This window comes from Bos mutus, chromosome 6 (assembly GCF_027580195.1).
Source record: "Bos mutus isolate GX-2022 chromosome 6, NWIPB_WYAK_1.1, whole genome shotgun sequence".
NCBI lineage: Eukaryota > Metazoa > Chordata > Mammalia > Artiodactyla > Bovidae > Bos > Bos mutus.
Window position 1 is genome coordinate 89525912 of NC_091622.1, and position 18933 is coordinate 89544844.

The 18933-nt window shown below is 42.9% G+C and overlaps 1 protein-coding gene across 1 annotated transcript in view; it reads left to right on the forward strand.

Annotated features, from left to right (window-relative positions):
* The first annotated feature begins 859 nt into the window (after positions 1-859).
* The window catches only part of PARM1 (prostate androgen-regulated mucin-like protein 1), a 136299-nt gene continuing 118225 nt past the window's right edge, over positions 860-18933 (forward strand). The window contains exon 1 of the mRNA XM_070372518.1: positions 860-1159. Coding sequence (XP_070228619.1) covers positions 1117-1159 — 43 coding nt within the window. The 5' untranslated portion in view covers positions 860-1116. The remainder of the gene's footprint in view (positions 1160-18933) is intronic.

Below are 18933 nucleotides of genomic sequence, written 5' to 3' on the forward strand. Positions count from 1 at the left end.
AGTACTTAAACCTCTCAGCACTTTCATTTTCTCCCCTGAAAATGAAGATGTAACAGTGTCACCTGAAAGGATTGTTATGAAAACGTGATTTGGTTAATACCTGTACAGCACAGTTGTCCAACACACAGCATTTCTCAAGAAATGACAACCTTTGCTATTATGCCGTGGGACACAAACTCGTGACTTGTGGAATGCAGTCCTTACCAGTTCTGTGTCCCTGGGCACATTACTTACCTTCTCTGTGCCTTAGCTTTCTCATCTGTAAAATGGAGTAATAATTCTTGTGTCATACGGCCGTTAGAAGGCATCATGATACACCTAGCAGGGTTCCTCGCTCATAGTTATCCCACGATCACTGACATTGCCTGACATTAGTACTATTTCTTCTGGTAACAGTAAGAAGCTGAATAGGATAGCAGACATTTTGGCTCAGGCACCAGGAAATGCAGTGGGGCTGAATGGGAATGAGGGTTTAAATGTACACACAGAATATTTGGGGAAATGAAAAAAAGGCTCTCATATTTGGAAAAAAGTGTTTGTGCTTAGAACGGTGGGGTCTTGGCCCTTCGAGGTGACACCTAAGATGGCATACGATCACCAAGGTTGTAACTCATGTAAGAAACCTGAGATAAATTCCTGAGAACAGAGATCTGCTCTCACTTCTTTGCATTCCCTTAGTTCCCAGCACAGTGCTAACGGCCCCAAACATTTGCTGAACCGGGTCAGAACTCGGGTCTCGCGCCCTGACTGTCCAGCAGAGGCCGCCCTGGGCCGGGACTCTCGGGACTCGAGCGCCGGGAGAGGAAAGGCCAGGGGTGGCCTTGTCATCGCCGCGGGGCCCGGGTGGGAGGGGTTTGGCGGCGGCTGTCGCGGCGGCGGAGGCGGCCCCGGGCTCCGGCGGCTGGGATGGAGCAGAAGCGCGCCGGGCGCCGGAGGACGAGCAGCTGACGGAGCCGCGCGGCACTCGCCTCGCTTCCCCTGCCGTCGCCCGGGCCGCCCGGCTCCCGCCGCAGCCAGCGGGCCGAGGAGAAGCTGCCCGCGCTCGGGGGCGCTCGGTCAGTCCCGGCAAACTCTCCCGCCGTCCGCTCCGGGCTCGGCACCGAGTACCAAGGTACCATGGTCTGCAAGACCCTCTTCGCTCTCTGCATCTTCACGGCAGGTATTTTTGGGCTCTGTCCCTGGCGGAGGGGTCGGGCGCGGTATGGGACCCGAGGTCAGGGCTGGGTTGGGAGCTGAAGCCGGGGGATCGGGAAGTAAGTCGCCGCGCGCGGTTGGCAGGAGTGGTGCGAGCCTCTCGGGTTGCGCAAAGGTATGTGCGCACTTGGTTTTGGGGTGATGCGCGTATTTGGAGATTCTGTGCCGAGGCGGACCGAGGGGTTGACAGGGTTCTTCCCGCCGCAGCTCGCCCCCGCAGCAAACTCCGGGCTTTGTGAAACAGGTGGCTGCCCAACGCGTTTGAAGCCAGGCTTGACGACACTGGGGTTTCTCGGGTCTCTGAGCACACCATGCCAGAGTTGGGCATCAGACTTCCCGACGCGGTTCCACCCAGAGAGGGATGAGAAAGAGAAGCAGGCGGGGGATAGCATCTGGGAAAGCGTGAAGTCTTTGGCTGTGCACCTGGCCGGGCTGGTTTGTGTTCCCCGAGTTTTGGTGGGCTCTGTCTCCGCGTCCTTTCCTGTTTAAGCTTGAGGCTGGTGCGGCACTGACAGCCCCGCTCCCACCCGGCTCGAGCTTCCGATCACCGCTGGGGAGTTACCACTTCTACCTTGTGGCCCCTAGGCTCCCCAGAATCCGTGCCCTCTGGCTGAAACTGTTAACTTGGCAAAAACTAGCATTCTCCTGGTTCCACCCGTGCCCCTCCGGCCGGCTCGGCTTCCCCACGCGCGTATTTCTCTGGACCACGGACGGCAGCGGCCTCTAAGCAGGGGACTGGGGAGAGAGGAGCCCTAGGATTGAGCTTGGCTTGGTGGGGAGATGCAGAAAGGCGCTTTGAGTCAGAGATTGGGGTACCCAGTTTTCCTAGAAAATGCAGGCCGACAAGGGACAGGCATAGAAGGAAAAAGCCGCCGAGTGCGCGGACGCCGGCGTGTTTAAAGATAAGAATGTCCCAAAGCCACGTCCATACACAAATCATTTGACTCATGCTTGTAGAACGTGTATATGTATTTTTCGTCCTGAATTGCTTGGGTTCCTGTAATCATGGACACAGGTCATCACAATCCCATAAAAAGAAACTAGGGATTTCCTGGCAGCTCAACAAAGGTTAATGCAGTTTTGAGGAAAAGTTTCCCAACTTGAAGCTAGAGAGAGTCTTCCTCTACTTGCCGAGCGCCTCAGAAAGCTGGTGTCTGCACGGTTCTGGTGTCTGCACGGTTCTGAGCGTCCGCAGCCTTGGCCAAGCTGGGAGCGCACGGATCCCTGCAAGCGTGACAGCCGAGGGTCCCGCATTGCCAAGAAACGTTTATGAAATGACAGGGAAGGTGCCTTCCATTTTCCTCGCTAGAAATCTTTTCATGAGGCTAGGGGCTCAGAAAACTGTCAGTTAGCCAGTAGAGCTGGTAGGTAGATTTGTTGGCTAATTTTATGTAGTGGCTTGTCTTTTTAATTTCTTCCGGTTTTTGTTTGTTTGTTTTTTAAACAACTCTAGCAGTTGGCAACGCTGGGATTAGGCAGTGTATTGTGGACACCACCCCCCACCACCACCACCCCCGCCCCCCCCGCCGTGGCCCCCCCGCGCAAGGAACTCACGATTTTGTCTCCCTCCTTGGCCAGTTTTAGAGTTTAGCTCTGCTGTTTTTTGCAGCTGAAATCTTGCCCTTGTTCCTGGACAGAGTGAGGAGGCTGGTAGCTCAGGGACTGACTGAGTAGCCTCATTCTCATCCTAAAGGACCTTTGTTGAGGTCAGCGTCCAGAAGATCACAGCCTCCGACTTCCAGGGCTCCCCTGACCCCCGGAGGACATAGTTATGTTTCTGAGTCCGTCTCCCAAACAGAGCCTGCGGAAGCTTCATCCTTTCCTCTGAGTTTGTGCCTGGGAAGAAGTCTCTTTGGGAATCAGTGTGTTAGATCTACCTACAGTAAGTTATCAGGAAAATCATATCAAAAAAATGTATAAATACCTTATGAGCTTCTCTACATCCCCAAGTAGGGTGCTTTCAGAAACTAAAATACAACTTTTCTAGAAAAAGTTGGTAAAGGAGAGAGGGACTAGGGTTCTTAAGATGAAAGTGGCATGCATGTTTCAGTGGATCATTCTGGCTCCCTTGGCAAAGCTCTAGCTAGTTTCACCAGGCAGTTGCTTTTTCTTTTCTTTTGTTTCTTTTTTAATCCACCCAACTTTAGTGGCTTCAGGAAGTTTTCTGTAAAACTCTCAATGATACTTTCTTGAGTCAGGAATGGGGCATAGCAGGGAACTTTGTTTTTTTAGCTTAATAAATCTACTCATTATAAATACTTAGCATTTCTTCCAACCTGTATAATGGACACTTGTAAATATCTGTGCATTGTCAACAATGCAGCAAAAGTAGACCTCTACACTTAGTTGTATTTTAAAAAGAAGGAAGAGAGAGAAATCTTGGGCTGTCTTCAGTTCTTCCAGAGCTGACTGTGGTAGAAAACTAGCTTGGCTATTTTACAAACCATTCCCAAACACCTCTAAGGCCAGTACTCTAGGCATACAGAAACACTACCTCTAAATTACAAGCCAGAACCTCCGAGGTTTGGCATCAGAACCAAGAGGGAAGGGAGAATGACGGGCCACAGGAAGTTTCCATCTTCATCCCTCTGTTTCCCCACTGGATTCAATTCTGTCATTCCCACCACCGTTGTTGCCACCCTCCAGTGCTCTATGGCACAATATGTTTAAAAATTCTCTCACTGAGACATCTGAGATTTACTGGAACTTTCTAAAGGCCTTTTCCAAACATTCAAGTAGTTCAAAGGAGAAACAAACATAGATAAGAAAGACACAAAAACCCTTGACTCCATGTTTTCTGATGTGGGTTCTGCCCTATATGCCCCTGATCTCCCCACTCCACCCCAGGGAGAATGCAGCATTCTGCCCCATTACCCAAGCTTGGTGATCAAGACCAGCAGGGCTAGATTCCAGTCTGCCACCCAGCTCGAGAGCCTATTTGTGTCTTGCGCCTGTAACATCATTCTTCAGGCGACTAACATCTCAAATGTCCTTCCTGGAAGACCCCACCCTCCACATTTATGGCTCTGTTCTCACTATAGATCCCAATATATGGAAGGGCTTTATCATAAGCATATTAAAGGAGTATCATAAATCTTACCATAAACGTGTTAAAAATAAACCCAAAAAATGCACACATGTTTAAGGCAACAGCACGGTTGCCTGTGGTTGGTTGAGGGTGGAGGTGAAGGGTGGCATGCATTGCTTAGCCTGGTTACCTCCTATTCCCTTGAAGTCTGCGTCACAAAGGAACACATCCTTCACTGGGAAACCTACCTGAGAAGGTAGAAGTTTTCTATTACTATGGGATACATTTGTTGACACAGTATTGCAAAGTGGTGAGCACTCAAATTCTGCAGTTAGATTGCCTTGTACAAAGCAAAATTATTACCACTAAATTGTATAATCTAGGGACCTAATCTAACCATTCTTGACTTTTCTTATCTACAAAACTGAGGGACTAAAACCTCATTAGGTTGTTGAAAGTGGTAAATGACTGTTCATACCTATAATGCCTGGGACATAGTAAGCACTCAATAAGTATTAGCAGTTGTTATTGCTATTATTCTGATTCATAAAGGTGACTGTGTTCAGCACCAATTAGGTCATCCTCTCTGAAGTGTATGTGTTTCTGCTTGGCCTGTGTAAATTGAAGATCTCAACCAATATTCCAGCACAGTGCCAGCTGTTCTGGCAAATCCTCATGTGCAAATTAAGAAAAGATTCAGCTGAGCCTACTAAATGCCTAATTTGAAAAGGTTAATAATGTGCCAGCTCAAATTTAGCACAACAGTCCAAAAAACACTCAGTAACAAACACAAGTGTTACCGAAGACTTTATTTCTTCCACAGAGTCTTTTGCAAACTGATGTGTTTTAAGAGCCCAACTCGGCTAAACCTTAAGGTCAAATACGGCTTCCCTGGTGGCTCAGTGGTAAAGAATTCGCCTGCCAATGCAGGAGACATGGGTTTGATTTCTGAGCCTTAAACATCCCACATGTCACACCACGACTATTGAGTCTGTGTTCTAAGAACCTGGGAACCGCTCTAAGGTCATGCACAACTACTGAAGCCCACACCATAGAGTCCATGCCACACAAGAGAAGCCACTACAATGAGAAGCTCCAATGAGAATCACTACACTGCAATGAAGAGTGGACCCCGCTCACCGCACCTAGAGAAAAGCCTGTGCAACAACAAAGACTCAGCATAGCCAAAAATAAATCAATGAACAAATAAAATTTTTTTTAAATGTTTAAAATTTTAAAAAAAATCTTTAAAAAGATCCACAAATTTTGGATAATTGAGATCAAACAACTTAGGAAAAGGCATTTTGTGGTGTATGAATGACCCAGCATGGCTTTCTCCAGAATCCTAAATCATCAGTAATGGCCAGATCTCTAATTTAACCTGATCATTTGGGCCTAATTTAGTGGTGCTTATGTTTTCATGCACTGGAGAAGGAAATGGCAACCCACTCCAGTGTTCTTGCCTGGAGAATCCCAGGGACGGGGGAGCTTGGTGGGCTGCCGTCTCTGGGGTCGCACAGAGTCAGACACGACTGAAGTGACTTAGCAGCAACAGCAGCAGCATGTTTTCATAAGAAAAATAGTGGCCAAATGTTTACATTGTTTGAGCAGAGTTTCTTAAACAATAATTTTGCAGGGGGCAGAGGTAGGGGGCACAGCATTCACTGGAAACAATGAAGAGGGATGTTAAACATATTTTCAAAAGGGATTGGCTGTTTTTTAACACCCAAATGAAAGGAATCTTGCTATAGCATTTACAATAGCTTTCTCCCTTTTTGAAATATCTGTTACTGAAATTGTATATGTTAGTTTAGGAAACAAATAGAGTCATCCTTCAGTATCCACAGCCTGCCCTCACCATAAAAAATCCTCAGATGCTCAAGTTTCTTATATAAAATGTCATAGTATTTGCATATAATCTACATACATCCTTCTGTATACTTTAAATCATCTGTGGTGTTGGAGAAGACTCTTGAGAATCCCTTGGACTGTAAGGAGATCAAATCAGTCAATTCTAAATGAAATCAACCTGAATATTCATTGGAAAGACAAGCTGAAGCGCCAGTACTTTGGCCACCTGATGTGAAGAGCTGACTCATTGGAAAAGACCCTGATGCTGGGAAAGATTGAGGGCAGGAAGACAAGGGGTTGACAGAGGATGAGATGGTTGGATGGCATCATCGACTCAATGGACAGGAGTTTGAGCAAACTCCGGGAGATGGTGAAGAACAGGGAAGTCTGGCATGCTGCAGTCCATGGAGTCACAAACAGTCAGACACAACTTAGCAACTGAACAACAACAATAGCAAGGTTGTTTAAAATACCCAATGGAATGGAAATGCTATATCAATTGTTTCAGACATGCAGCAAGTTCAAGTTTTGATTTTGGAACTTTCTGGAATTTTTTTCACAATATTTTCAGTCTGAGGTTAGTTGACTCCATAAATGGATATGGAAATCTGACTGTATTTGCTTTGCTACCAAGATATTAAATAAAACAGTTGCCTAGAAAAAACTGATGCTTCATTTAGGATATAGCAGTAGTCATGAAAAGAGGTAGGCCATTGCTTTTTACTTGGAGTGTTAGTTGCTCAGTCGTGTCTGACTCTTTGAGACCCCATGAACTGTAGCCCACCAAGCTTCTCTGTCCATGGGATTCTCTCAGGCAGGAATATTGGAGTGGGTTGCCATTTCCTTTTCCAGGGGATCTTCCCAGCCCACGGATTGAACCTGGGTCTCCTGTATTGCAGGCAGATTCTTTACCATCTGAGCCACCAGGGAAGCTCTAACCTATTAACCACTTTTACTTGGAAAGGCAAGGTTAATAGGTTATCATCCAGTTAATGTACAAGTAGGGTGAATCCCATAGACAGAGGAGCCTGACAGGCTACAGTGCTTAGGGTTGCACAGAGTCGGACATGACCGAAGGGACTTAGCACACACAAAGGGTTACTATAAAATAAGATTCATTTGTGTACATAGTTCATGGCATTACACTTCGTAGTCACAGCTTAAATTATTTCAGTGATGGGGATTGATGTGACATCAGATTTTCTGATGTGTGGATCTTTAAGTAGTCTTCATGATCTTTCACAGCAGCTTAGCTCATTTCTTTTACCTGTTCTAATATTGTTGAGACTTTTACCATTTATAAGGTAGTAGAAACCATTAAAGCAAAATAAATGATTATATAATTGTTTCCATCTGTGTTTTTCATTGGTGCAAGATAGTATAATATTGATTGAAAATAAACTATTTTAATTTTCCTTGGGTAAGTATTGCCAGGTTTAGCATTGAAAAATACAGGTTGTCCAGTCCAATTTGAATTTAAGTAAACATGAATTCTGAGTCTATCCCACTTAGTGCTTGGGACACACTTAAGCTAACTAATTCTTCCTTGTTTATCTTGAATTCCGATGTAATGAGGCACCCTGTATTTTGCCTAGCGGTGCTACCTTTGGCCTTCCATATGTGGTTCATCAGAGCAATGTGTTTGACATAGGATTGGCTTTATTTTGAACTGTGCCTCACCCAGCTTTAGCTGCCCTACACCATTTCATTCATTCGTCACAATCTGTTCATGGGAAGAAGACACCAAGATTTCAAAGCAGCTCTGTCTCTGGAAACAACTTACAAGGTTAGGATTCAGAAGGAGCTCTCCAATGGAATGTTTTGAATTGGATTGCATATCCACTCACTGTGCACTGTGGTGGGTTTCTGAACAAGTGGTGGGATTTCGTTAGCCTCCCTGAGGCTACATTACTTTACCCTCCTTGTGACCTTTCCTTCAACAACGGGAAAAAAAAGTATATTGTTTAAAATGGTAGCAGTGTTCTTGCATAGGAACTGGAACTAGTAGCTTTGCAGAATCCAGCTGGCAGCTGATTAAAAAAGAAAGTTATAGAACAGCTTTGGATTTCAAAGTTCTCTTCTGTGCCAGGATTTTAACACATCTCACAAATATTACATAAGGTTTGCATAATTCCTACAGGAAAGGTCTATACGTATCACTTGAAAGCTGTGGCTCTATGAAGCCTAAAGCAGCACATTAGACAGAATTTCAAGGCAGATTGGGGAAAAAAAAATCCTTGAAGCAACTAGGCTGTGCCAGAAATTTGTACCTTTATACCTAAGGCCAAATATCTGAATAGGTGATTGTTAAGCGGAAAAAAATTGTGGAAAGTTACCAGGTGTGATATTTAGAAAATATGTCTATTCAATACAAAATAAGATGGATGATAGAATACAACTTTGATAATATCTTACACTTGCAGTCCAAATTCTGACACTTGATTTTCTTTTCTATCAAGGAGGAAATAAGGACAGAGATTTTAGGGCAGGTGTTGCACATAAAAAGAATTAAGAGAGAGGGGATTTTGTTTATTTGATTTTTCTTTTTTTTTTTTGGTTATGGTTATGAACTTAAAGCTACCATTCAGGCTTCCTGCTGATTAGAACACATTAAAATATACATCACCTTTAAAATTAGGATATTCTTGCCAGGTTTGTGTCGTACAGAAGCATAATCTCATTACTGAGAGGGTTTATTCACCACTTTGGTATCCAGGATGAGTTGTTACTGGCACTGTCTGCCCCTTATAAAACCTTTTCATTTTCCATTGGAAAAGCTTTTGTGATCCTACAGATAGACAGCAGACAGATACCATTATACTGGCACTGAACAGTTATTTCACCATTAAACCCTCTATATTGCATGATTCTTGCTTTGTAATTTGGACTATAATTTGGAGTCTTTAGAAAGAACAATAAAAATTATTGTGAGGATGAAAAGATGCCCTCTTTATTCACCATGCAAAAAGCTGCATGTGTTCTGTTGTTTGTTGCTCAGTGGCTCAGTCATATCCGACTGTTTGCAACCCCATGGGCTGTGGCATGCCAGGCTTCCCTGTCCTTCACTATCTCCCTGAGTTTGCTCAAACTTCTGTCCACTGTGTCAGTGATACTATCAATCATCTCATCCTGCCCTCGATTTTTTAGGGAAATGTTTAAGATCCCAGTCATTCTCTTGAATTAAAGTAATGTGTCACATTAGGAGAGGACTCAGTCCATCTCGGAATTACAACATGAAGGTCTCTCGAAGTCCATCAGAAGGTGCTAAGGAATCTGGTGGTCTGAACACCTCTTTCTTGGTTTGGGAAAAGTAGGTTATTGGTGGATCACATACTGCTGGTCATGGAAATTCTCTCTTTTGTTGGATCAGCTGCATGAGAGGTAACATCAAGATGAATATGGCCATCACCCAACTGATGGGAACTCAACATGTTTTATCTTAAAAATTGCAGTGTTGTCAGAGATGGCAATCCAGAGGAGAAATCTCTAGAACTGAACTTCCTGAAGAACTGCTCAGACAGTTCTAAATAGGAGAAAGAATTACAAATTTTTGAGGATAAATAATCATTTAAATTTTGTTGTTGTTTAGACATTAAGTCATGTCTGACTCTTTTGTGAACCCATAAACTGTAGCCCACTGGGATCCTCTGTCCATGGGATTTCCCAGGCAAAAATATGGAATGGGTTACCATTTCCTTCTCCAGGGGATCTGCCCAACCCAGGGATCGTACCCACATCTCCTGCATTGGCAAATAGATTTTTTATCACTGAGCCACCAGGGAAGCAATATGGTTTATCTTTCAGGAGATGTAGGTGGGAAAGGAAGTGTGATACCAGATTATTGTATATGTGGAAAGTGGATAAGAAATGGACAGAGGGCAGGGGCCATGGCTGTTTCAGAATTTCTATGGAGAATACGTGGAAAAGCCTGGGGGTGGTCCGCTGCATGACATGGTGAGAATGTCAGATGGCTGAGAATGTCAGATGGCTGAGTGAGGCTGAGAAGTGAGCACTGAAATTATTGGGGCTACTAAAGTCCAAACCATCTCCTTGATGATGCTGCTGGGAATGGAAAATTAATCCAGTTTCACTTTTAGGCAAGGGGGATAAACAATTTTCCCTCAAAATTTATATGCATATCAAGTGTCTTTTAGTCCACCTTTCTAGTTTTGTGAAAAGTTGCAAATTGAGCCTTTCAGAGGAATCATTGTGATGGCCCTTAAATGCTCTGAGATTTCGAGAGAAATTCAGCTGCATGGTTTGGTTCCATGAAGGAGGACTGAGTGGAGCTGAGTGACTGGGGCCTGCCCACTTCCAGGCAGTCCTCCTGGACTGCACTTCCCAAAGAGTCCTATTTTGAGCAGATTTTTCTTTCAGTGCTTATATGAAAAGAAACACAGCCCTGGTATTTACCTGGTAAGGATAGGATTTGTGTTACTTCCTCTGAGAGGCAGCATGATATGGTGAAAGGGGCTTTGGAGGAAGACAGGCTGGTGGGATGCCAGCTCCAGGGTCTTGATTTCCTCCTGGTAGAGTCATGATAATATGTTTATTATCATAAACATTGAGTGCCATGTAGGTAAACATCCAGCGAAGGTTTATTAAACAGGTACACCAACAGATAGAAGATTTCTTTTATTTCATTTGTTTATCTGCCTCTCACTCCTAGAATGTAAGGTGCATGAGAATTTTAGCTGTTTTGTCTCTGCTGTCCTCCCAAGCTTGGAGAACAGAGCAAGACATGGAATGAGTACCTAGCAAATATTTGTTAAATTAATTTTTAATAGAGAACCTACACGTCTGTCTAAGGCTCTGGAGATAGGGCAATGAACAGAGTAGATGGAAGACTACCCTCAGAGAACTTACATTCTTTGAGGATGATGAATTTTGACTTGGTCAATAGTTGAGTGTCTCACAGTCATCTCAAATCCATCACGTCAAAATCTTGAAATCTAAATGTAGCCATAAGGGTTAATTTTGAATCCATACTGGATCTGGCTCTGTGACTTTAATTCTTACTTTGCCATTTTTGTTATTATAGGCATACATAATGGCCTGCCTCGGGAGTGCTACCCACCCGCCTCTGCTTGACCCTTGGGCTAGGGTGCCTTTGTTTGGCTCATAGGGAGGTAGCCTGATCCTGTCCACCTGTTAAGGGCTATAAGGAAGTGAAACTAACATATGCCCCTGCTGAGGCTTGTCATTCTAAAAGATATTTTCATGAATTAAATGGTCTTTTTACTTTGTTTCCTCGCCTCCCCTCATCTCTCATCCATAAAAGAACCTGGCATCCAGGCCCCAACAAGATGGTTACTTTGAGGCCCTGATCTGCCATCTTCTCCGTGAACCAGCTTTCCAAATAAAGTTGTCTTCCTTGCCTCAACACCTCATCTCAGATTTACTGGCCTATCCTGTGGTGAGCTGAGCAGGCTTGGACTCCGTTACATGAACTCTTGGACTTTTCTCCTTACGCAGGCCCCAGGGGAGGCCTTCCTCACCTCAGTTAGTGGCAACCCCACCTTTTGAATTGCTCATGTTGAAAATCTTGAGTCATCTTTTTTTTTCTCCTTTTAAACTTTTTATTTTGTATTGGAGTATAGCCGATTAACAATGTTGTGATGGTTTCGGGTGAACAGCTAAGGGACTCAGCCATACATATACATATATCCATTCTCCCCCATACTCCCCTCCCATCCAGGCTGCCACATAAAATTGAGCAGAGGTCCATGTCCTATATAGAGGTCCTTGTTAATTATCCATTTTAAATCTGGCAATGTGTACATGTCCATCCCAAACGATCCCTTCCCTTATCCATCTCCCTCAGCAATCATAAGTTCATCTTCTAAGTCTGTGAGTTTCTTTCTATTTTGTAAGTAAGTTCATTTGTATCATTTCTTTTTAGATTCCACCTATAAGGGATGTCACAAGTATTTCTCCTTCTCTTTCTGATTTACTTCATTCAGTATGACAATCTCTATGTCCATCCCTGTTGCTGCAAATAGCATTATTTCATCATTTTTAATGGCTGAGTAATACTCCACTGTATATATGTACTACATCTTCTTATAATGAGTCATCTTTGAGGCTCTTTTTCTCTCAACACCCCTCATCCAATGCTTCAAGGGCTTCTGTTCGCCCTACCTTTAATGTTCATACAGAAGTCAGACTCTTTCTGTCACCTTCATTAGTGTCTGTGGTGTGATTCCCACATACTCCTTCTCTCAGAATTCTGCAGGGGCCTCCTCTCAGGCCTTGCAACTTTAACCCTTTACCCCCTAAGGTCTGGTTTCTGGTCAATCCAGAGGAAATGTATCAAATGATACCATTGCTCTGTTCACAGCTCTGCCACAGCTTCCTGTTGCAACAGGGTAAAATTCCAGCCCAGGTCCTTAGAGCTGCCATCCACATCTTCCTGAGCTGCTCCCTGTTCATCCTTGGACTCAGATTTCTACCTCTCCTCTGGTCCCCTGGCACCAGTCACACTGGTTTCCTTATCACATACCATGGCTGGTTCCTGTCTCTGGAATATCCATGTGGATATTCTTCAGATATCCACATGGTTAATTTCTTTACCTCCCTAAAACCTTTGCTCAAATGTCACCTTCTCCATGAGACGTGACCTTGTTCAACAATTTTTTAATTGGAGTATAATTGATTTACAATGTTGTGATAGTTTATGCTGTACAATGAAATGAATCAGCTATATGTATACATATATTCCCTCCCTCTTGGACATCTCTCCATCCCAAACCCTCTAGGTCATCACAGAACAACGAGCTGAGTAGTCTGTTCCACCTGCCGACATCATATTCCCTATGCCTCTGCTTTTTCCTTAACGTCTCTCTCCTTTCATCTCTAGTCCCTTACCACCCTAGGATTTTTGTCTTTTACTGTGGTATCCCCAGTAGTATCCCCAGTGCTGTGGTATCCCCAGTGCTGTGTGGCACTAAGGAGATACTCAGAATATATTTGTAGAACTGAATGATTCAAATATATTTTTGAGGGCAGACAAAATGAAGACTTAAATTTTACCTTCTATCCCCTCAAAAGGAGACATGGGCAGACTGACTTACTATCAAGTGCTTGTGTCTATTGTTTCCAAATCGCTTAAAAAAAAAATGAGTCAGTCTATTCATTTTCATTGAGGGTTAGAGAAGCTGAACTTGAAAATCAGCTTTTTTAAAGCTATGCATATACAAAACACTTTTTTTGTAAAGGCAAAACTTTTTTTTTTTTTTTGCCATGGATATCACTTGAAGATAGTTGAAACTTCTTAGTCTCTGGCCAATTAAGGAAATGTCACCTTTGAGCTAAGCTAGAGAAGATAAAGATACTTCCATTATTTGAACATCTTTGAAAATTTTCTGAATAGCTAAAAAGAGCCTGATGATGAAAGTGATTTGAGCCTAAGGGAAGCATGACTGGCAATTTCCCAGTGGTGTCCAAGAAACTTAAGTCAATTCAAATGTTGAATGCTGAGGGTGTAATTAGTCACAAATAAGCTGAAGTGTAACAGAATGGGAGTTTTCCTGGCCTTACCGACTGCATTCTCACTTCATCCGTGATTCTGAACTATGAATTGTGTTTGAAGCATAAGCAATAGGTAGAAGTGATGTGAAATCCTGACTAAAATCAGACTGGTATTTCATGAGCACTTGTTCTTCACCCTGCAAGACTGACACCCCTTGACGTGGCTAGCGTCACCCAGGCTGGCACGTCCCCCAGCTTCATCCACCGACAAAGACTCATAGTACTTTCTGGCTGAAATAAAAACATCTACTCATTTAGCAGCTGCCAAAAAGAGCATGATCTTGAAAAAGAACAAGATACGGATCTTGAAGCCTAAGGGATAATAGAAAAATTTAAGATTATATCCTGGATAACTAGTGGGATCTTGGTGTATAGCACAGGGAGCTCTGCTCAGTGTTCTGTCGTGACCTAGAGAGGTGAGATGGTGGGGGAAGGGGCTGAAAAGGAGATCCAAGAGGGAGGGGAGATATATATATTTAATATATACAGTTATATAATTAGTTATATAACTGATTCACTTCATTGTACAGCAGAAATTAACACAATGTTGTAAAACAACTATACTCCAATAAAAACAGTGGTTGGTTAGTCATTAAGTCATGTCCGACTCTTGCAATGCCATGGACTGTAGCCTGCTGGGCTCCTCTGTCCATGGGATTCTCCAGGCAAGACTACTAGAGTGGGTTGACACTTCCTTCTCCAGGGGATCTTCCTGACCCAGGAATCAAACCCCAGGTGTCCTGCATTACAGGAGGATTCTTTACTGACTGAGCTATGAGGGAAGCCCATACTCTGATAAAAAATAATATAAAATAAAAAACTTCAGGGTAAAATATAATAATAAACATAAAAATATATGTTTAAAAAAAAAGATTGTATCAAGTTGAAGGGTGCCTTATAAACAAACCAAAGAAGGGAAAAGGTGATCCTTTATATGAAAAACATGCTCCTTGCTTGTTCAGTGAGGTCTCTGGTCCATTCCTTAGGTGGGAAGATGCTCCACCATCTTGAGTGCAGCATGGACTGTGAACAGAGGAAGGACAAGGAGGGGAGCCCAGGCTTTGTGCTGCAGAACCCACTGGGTATTGTGTCTGGGGTTGTGGGTATGACCCAGGAGGACAGGGGACCATGATGCCCCACCTTTCCTCCATGGGAGGTACCATATTCCCTGACTGAAATAAAAAATAAGGCCTAAGTTTTCACTGGAAGGAAAAGGAACAGGCATATGACACCCAGAAATCTCAAAGCCAAAAGTGGCTGCTGAAACACTGAAAATTACTGCGTCACTGAGAATAGGGTTTCAGGTTGGAATATTATCAGAACGAAGGGAGATGCGGTTTTCGAGATTCAGGAATTTACAATCAAGTTTTTGTTTTAAAAAACACAATATCAGTAAGTTACAGTTGTCTCTTGTTCTATAACAGTTTTTCAAAACTGCACTCAAGCACTAATTTGTTTTTTATTTTTTATTATGGAAACTGTAAACATACACGGAAATTGACAAGAATGTATTTAACCTCTGTCCAGACCTGATTCAGCCTTATTTGTTTGTTTTGGTTAAGAGCTTTAAAAAATATTAATAAATTTGGAGCAATGAAGATGTGTCACTATGAAGTATTAGTCAGATCACAATAAAGAATTCCATGTTTATTCAACTGGGCAATATTCAGCAATTGTTTAAAACAGTGAAGTGACTCATTTATGTCCTGACAGGTAGAAATGGTGACAATATATTGAATTACTATTAGCAACTTTATATTTTACAATATATTGAAAGAGAAGGCTAAGGGATAAAATGAATTTTGTGATAAAATATTTAAAATGTCATGTGTATGCCTGTGGAGGAAAGAGTTTAGAAGGATACAGTGGTTATTTCTGACAAATGAATTTTGAGTCAGTTGCACTTTTTATTTTTTATACACTCTTGTTTTGCCTGAAATTTATTTTAATGGGTTGTTTTGTCTTCACAATTTGAAAAGTAAAGATATTATCAATATTTTATTCTCTCCTTATCAGTATTTAATGTGACTATAATACCTACTAGATGGCTACTTCTATCCTCAAAATTTTGATTCAAATATCACTCCAATGGAGTCCTCAAAAATAACATCTTAGAAAAGCAATAACTTCAAAAAAGGTTTACAAGATATCACTGACTTAATGGGCAGGGGAGGTTCTGGGAAGGAATTGACTTAAAGTAATGGCTATATTTTCTAAAGCCAGAGTGCTGCATAAATCATTGATCAGGACAACCATCTTGGAAAGTATTTTAAAAGGCTCTGAGCTAACTGTTTATGTTTAAGGTACTTTCTTAGTTTTTAATATCTTCAGCATTGGTCACTTATGGAAGCAATTTTAAATTAAAACATCACTCTAAGTTTTTCTAAAATGAAATTTGTCAACTTTGATGTCAAATAAGAAAAAACAGCCCTCAGAAGAATATGTGATCTATTTTTCTTTTGGCAACATTAAACTTATTATATCATCTTTTCAATGAAATAATAAAATGTGGTTTAGGTAAATGCTGGGGGATCCATTATTAATACTCCATGGGGTTACCCCAGACCAACGCAAGTGTTAGTTGGGAGAGGGGACTGGGAGGAGACTGGGCTTTGGTGTGATCTGGGCCAACCCCATGTGAATTCCCCCTCTTCCCAACAGGTCTAGATTTTTCACATGTTTAACTATGTTCATTTCATCCACAACTTCATCTAATCCTTTCAATCACCCCAAGAGACAGGAAGTCTGTTCTCATTTTGCAATTCAGTTTCCTGAGTCTTAGAAGTTGAGTAATGAGATGCAGATCCCTCAGTCTGTAAGTGACAGAATTAGACTTTGAACCCACCACTGCTGTCTTTTACCCTCCTTGGCCCCTCCTGCCTTGAACTTGATAAATCCTCTTGTGTAAATTTAGTCTCTAGCATCTCTCCCAACTCTGATCCTCTTCACCATCCCCACAGCAACAGCCTTGGCTGAAAATCTTATCATCTCACCCTAGACTATTACAATAACTCCTCAGTAATCACTGGTCACCCTTTCTCTTCTCACAATCTCTTGCCTCTCTCATGGAACTCTTTCAGCCCAGGCCCAACTGGCTATTCCCCTCTGAAAAAGGAGAAGCAGGCCCAGATATGCCTCACTCATCCAGGTGCCAGACTATCATTCCTACATCCCATTTGCAATACAAGGAACAAAGACTCCTGGAGAAATGGCTAATTCCAGGTCTGGGTTCAGTTCAGTCGCTCAGTCATGTCCGACTCTTTACAACACCATGGACTGCAGCACAGCAAGTCTCCCTGTCCATCACCAACTCCTGGAGCTTGCTCAAACTCATGTCCATCGAGTCAGTGATGCCATCCAACCATGTCATCCTATGTCATTTCCCTTCTCCTCCTGACTTCAATCTTTCCCAGCATCAGGGTCTTTTCTAATGAGTCAGTTCTCATCAGGTGGCCAAAGTATTAGAGTTTCAGCTTCAGCATCAGTCCTTCCAGTGAATATTCAGGATTGATTTCCTTTAGGATGGACTGGTTGGATCTCCTTGCAGTCCAAGGGACTCTCAAGAGTCTTCTCCAACACCACAGTTCAAAAGCATCAATTCTTTGGCACTCAGCTTTCTTTATGGTCCTATTCTCACATCCATACATGACTACTGGAAAAACCATAGCTTTGACTAGACAGATCTTGACTAGATAGGGGTTAGGAAATATATAAAATGAGCCTGGATGATCTTGTTATACCAAATAGCAAAGATGCTATCAAAGACTACCAGCCTCCTGTCAAAAGGACTCAAAACCACTTAATGAGGCTCTACTGGCCAGAGATAGAACAGTCTGAGCATCAGTAAGGATAATCGATTACCTTCTTTAAGCTTGTGAGTTCATTGTTGTTATGGTTTAGTTGCTAAATTGCGTCCAACTCTTTGTGATCCCATAGACTGTAGCCATCTGGGCTCCTCTGTTCATGGAATTCTTCAAGCAAGAATACTGGAGTGGGTTGCCATTTCCTTCTCCAGGGGATCTCGTGCATTAGCAGGCAGATTCTTTACCCACCAGAGAAGTTCTATGAGTTCATAATGGTACCTAAAACAAAACAATGACTGCAGAAGACTTCACTGGTCTCCATTGGAAGATGCTAATAAACAAACACATTGTTTTGAAAAATAATAGATTAAATAATTTTCTTGATTGATCACTCGATCTTACTCATTTAAATTAGGTGTACACTGGGTGACCAAACATTAGATGATACAATAGCTGTCTTCTTACAAGTATTCCAGCTAATAACTTGAGACGGCATGATAGAAATAGAAGATCACCATATTGCCACACCCTAGTGTATAGATGAGAACAGAGCTTGAGTAAGTGCCCTGAGGAGAGCTACCCTGTGATAGTGGAATCTGGGCCACCACCCAGATAAGGAGTTGTACAGTTCAAGTCATTGTGAATGCACTGAACACCAAAAGGCCCCCAGGGAAGCACAGAAAGGAGAGGGGATCCAGTTAGCCTGCTTCATTTCATTACATGTCAGCACAGGAACTCTGGAAAGGAATTAGAACTGACTTCCAGGCAGGCTTGCTATCTTTGTGCAAGCACCCTGCACATCTTTATGAAGGAAAATTTCATTCTGGCTGAGTGAATGCAGTGAAGTTTGTCTTTAAATAATCCACAAGGTAGAGGAATTTAAACAGAAGTGTGCTGTCCTGGATAGAAAGGAAAACCTTTTCCTGCCTCTCCGTTACCCTTTGGAGGTTGCTAGTTAAGTGAATGTCTGTCCCCAAACCTCATTCCCCCTCAGTTCAGTTCAGTTCAGTTCAGATGCTCAGTCGTGTCTGACTCTGTGACCCAATGGACTGCAGCATGCCAGGCTTCCTTGTCCATCATCAACTCCTAGAGCTTACTCAAACTCATGTCCATTGAGTCGGTCATGGCATCCAACCATCTCATCCTCTGTTGTCCCTTCTCCTCCCATCTTCAATCTTTCCCAGCACAGGGTCTTTTCAAATGAGTCAGTTCTTCACATCAGGTGGCCAAAGTATTGGAGTTTCAGCTTCAGCATCAGTCCTTCCAATGAATATTCAGGACTGGTTTCCCTTAGGATGGACTGCTTGGATCTCCTTGCAGTCCAAAGGACTCTCAAGAGTCTTCTCCAACACCACAGTTCAAAAGCATCAATTCTTTGGTGCCCGGCTTTCTTTATGGTCCAACTCTCACATCCATACATGACTACTGGAAAAACCATAGCTTTGACTAGACAGACCTTAGTTAACAAAGTCTCTGCTTTTTACTTTGCTGTCGAGGTTGGTCATAGCTTTTCTTCCAAGGAGCAAG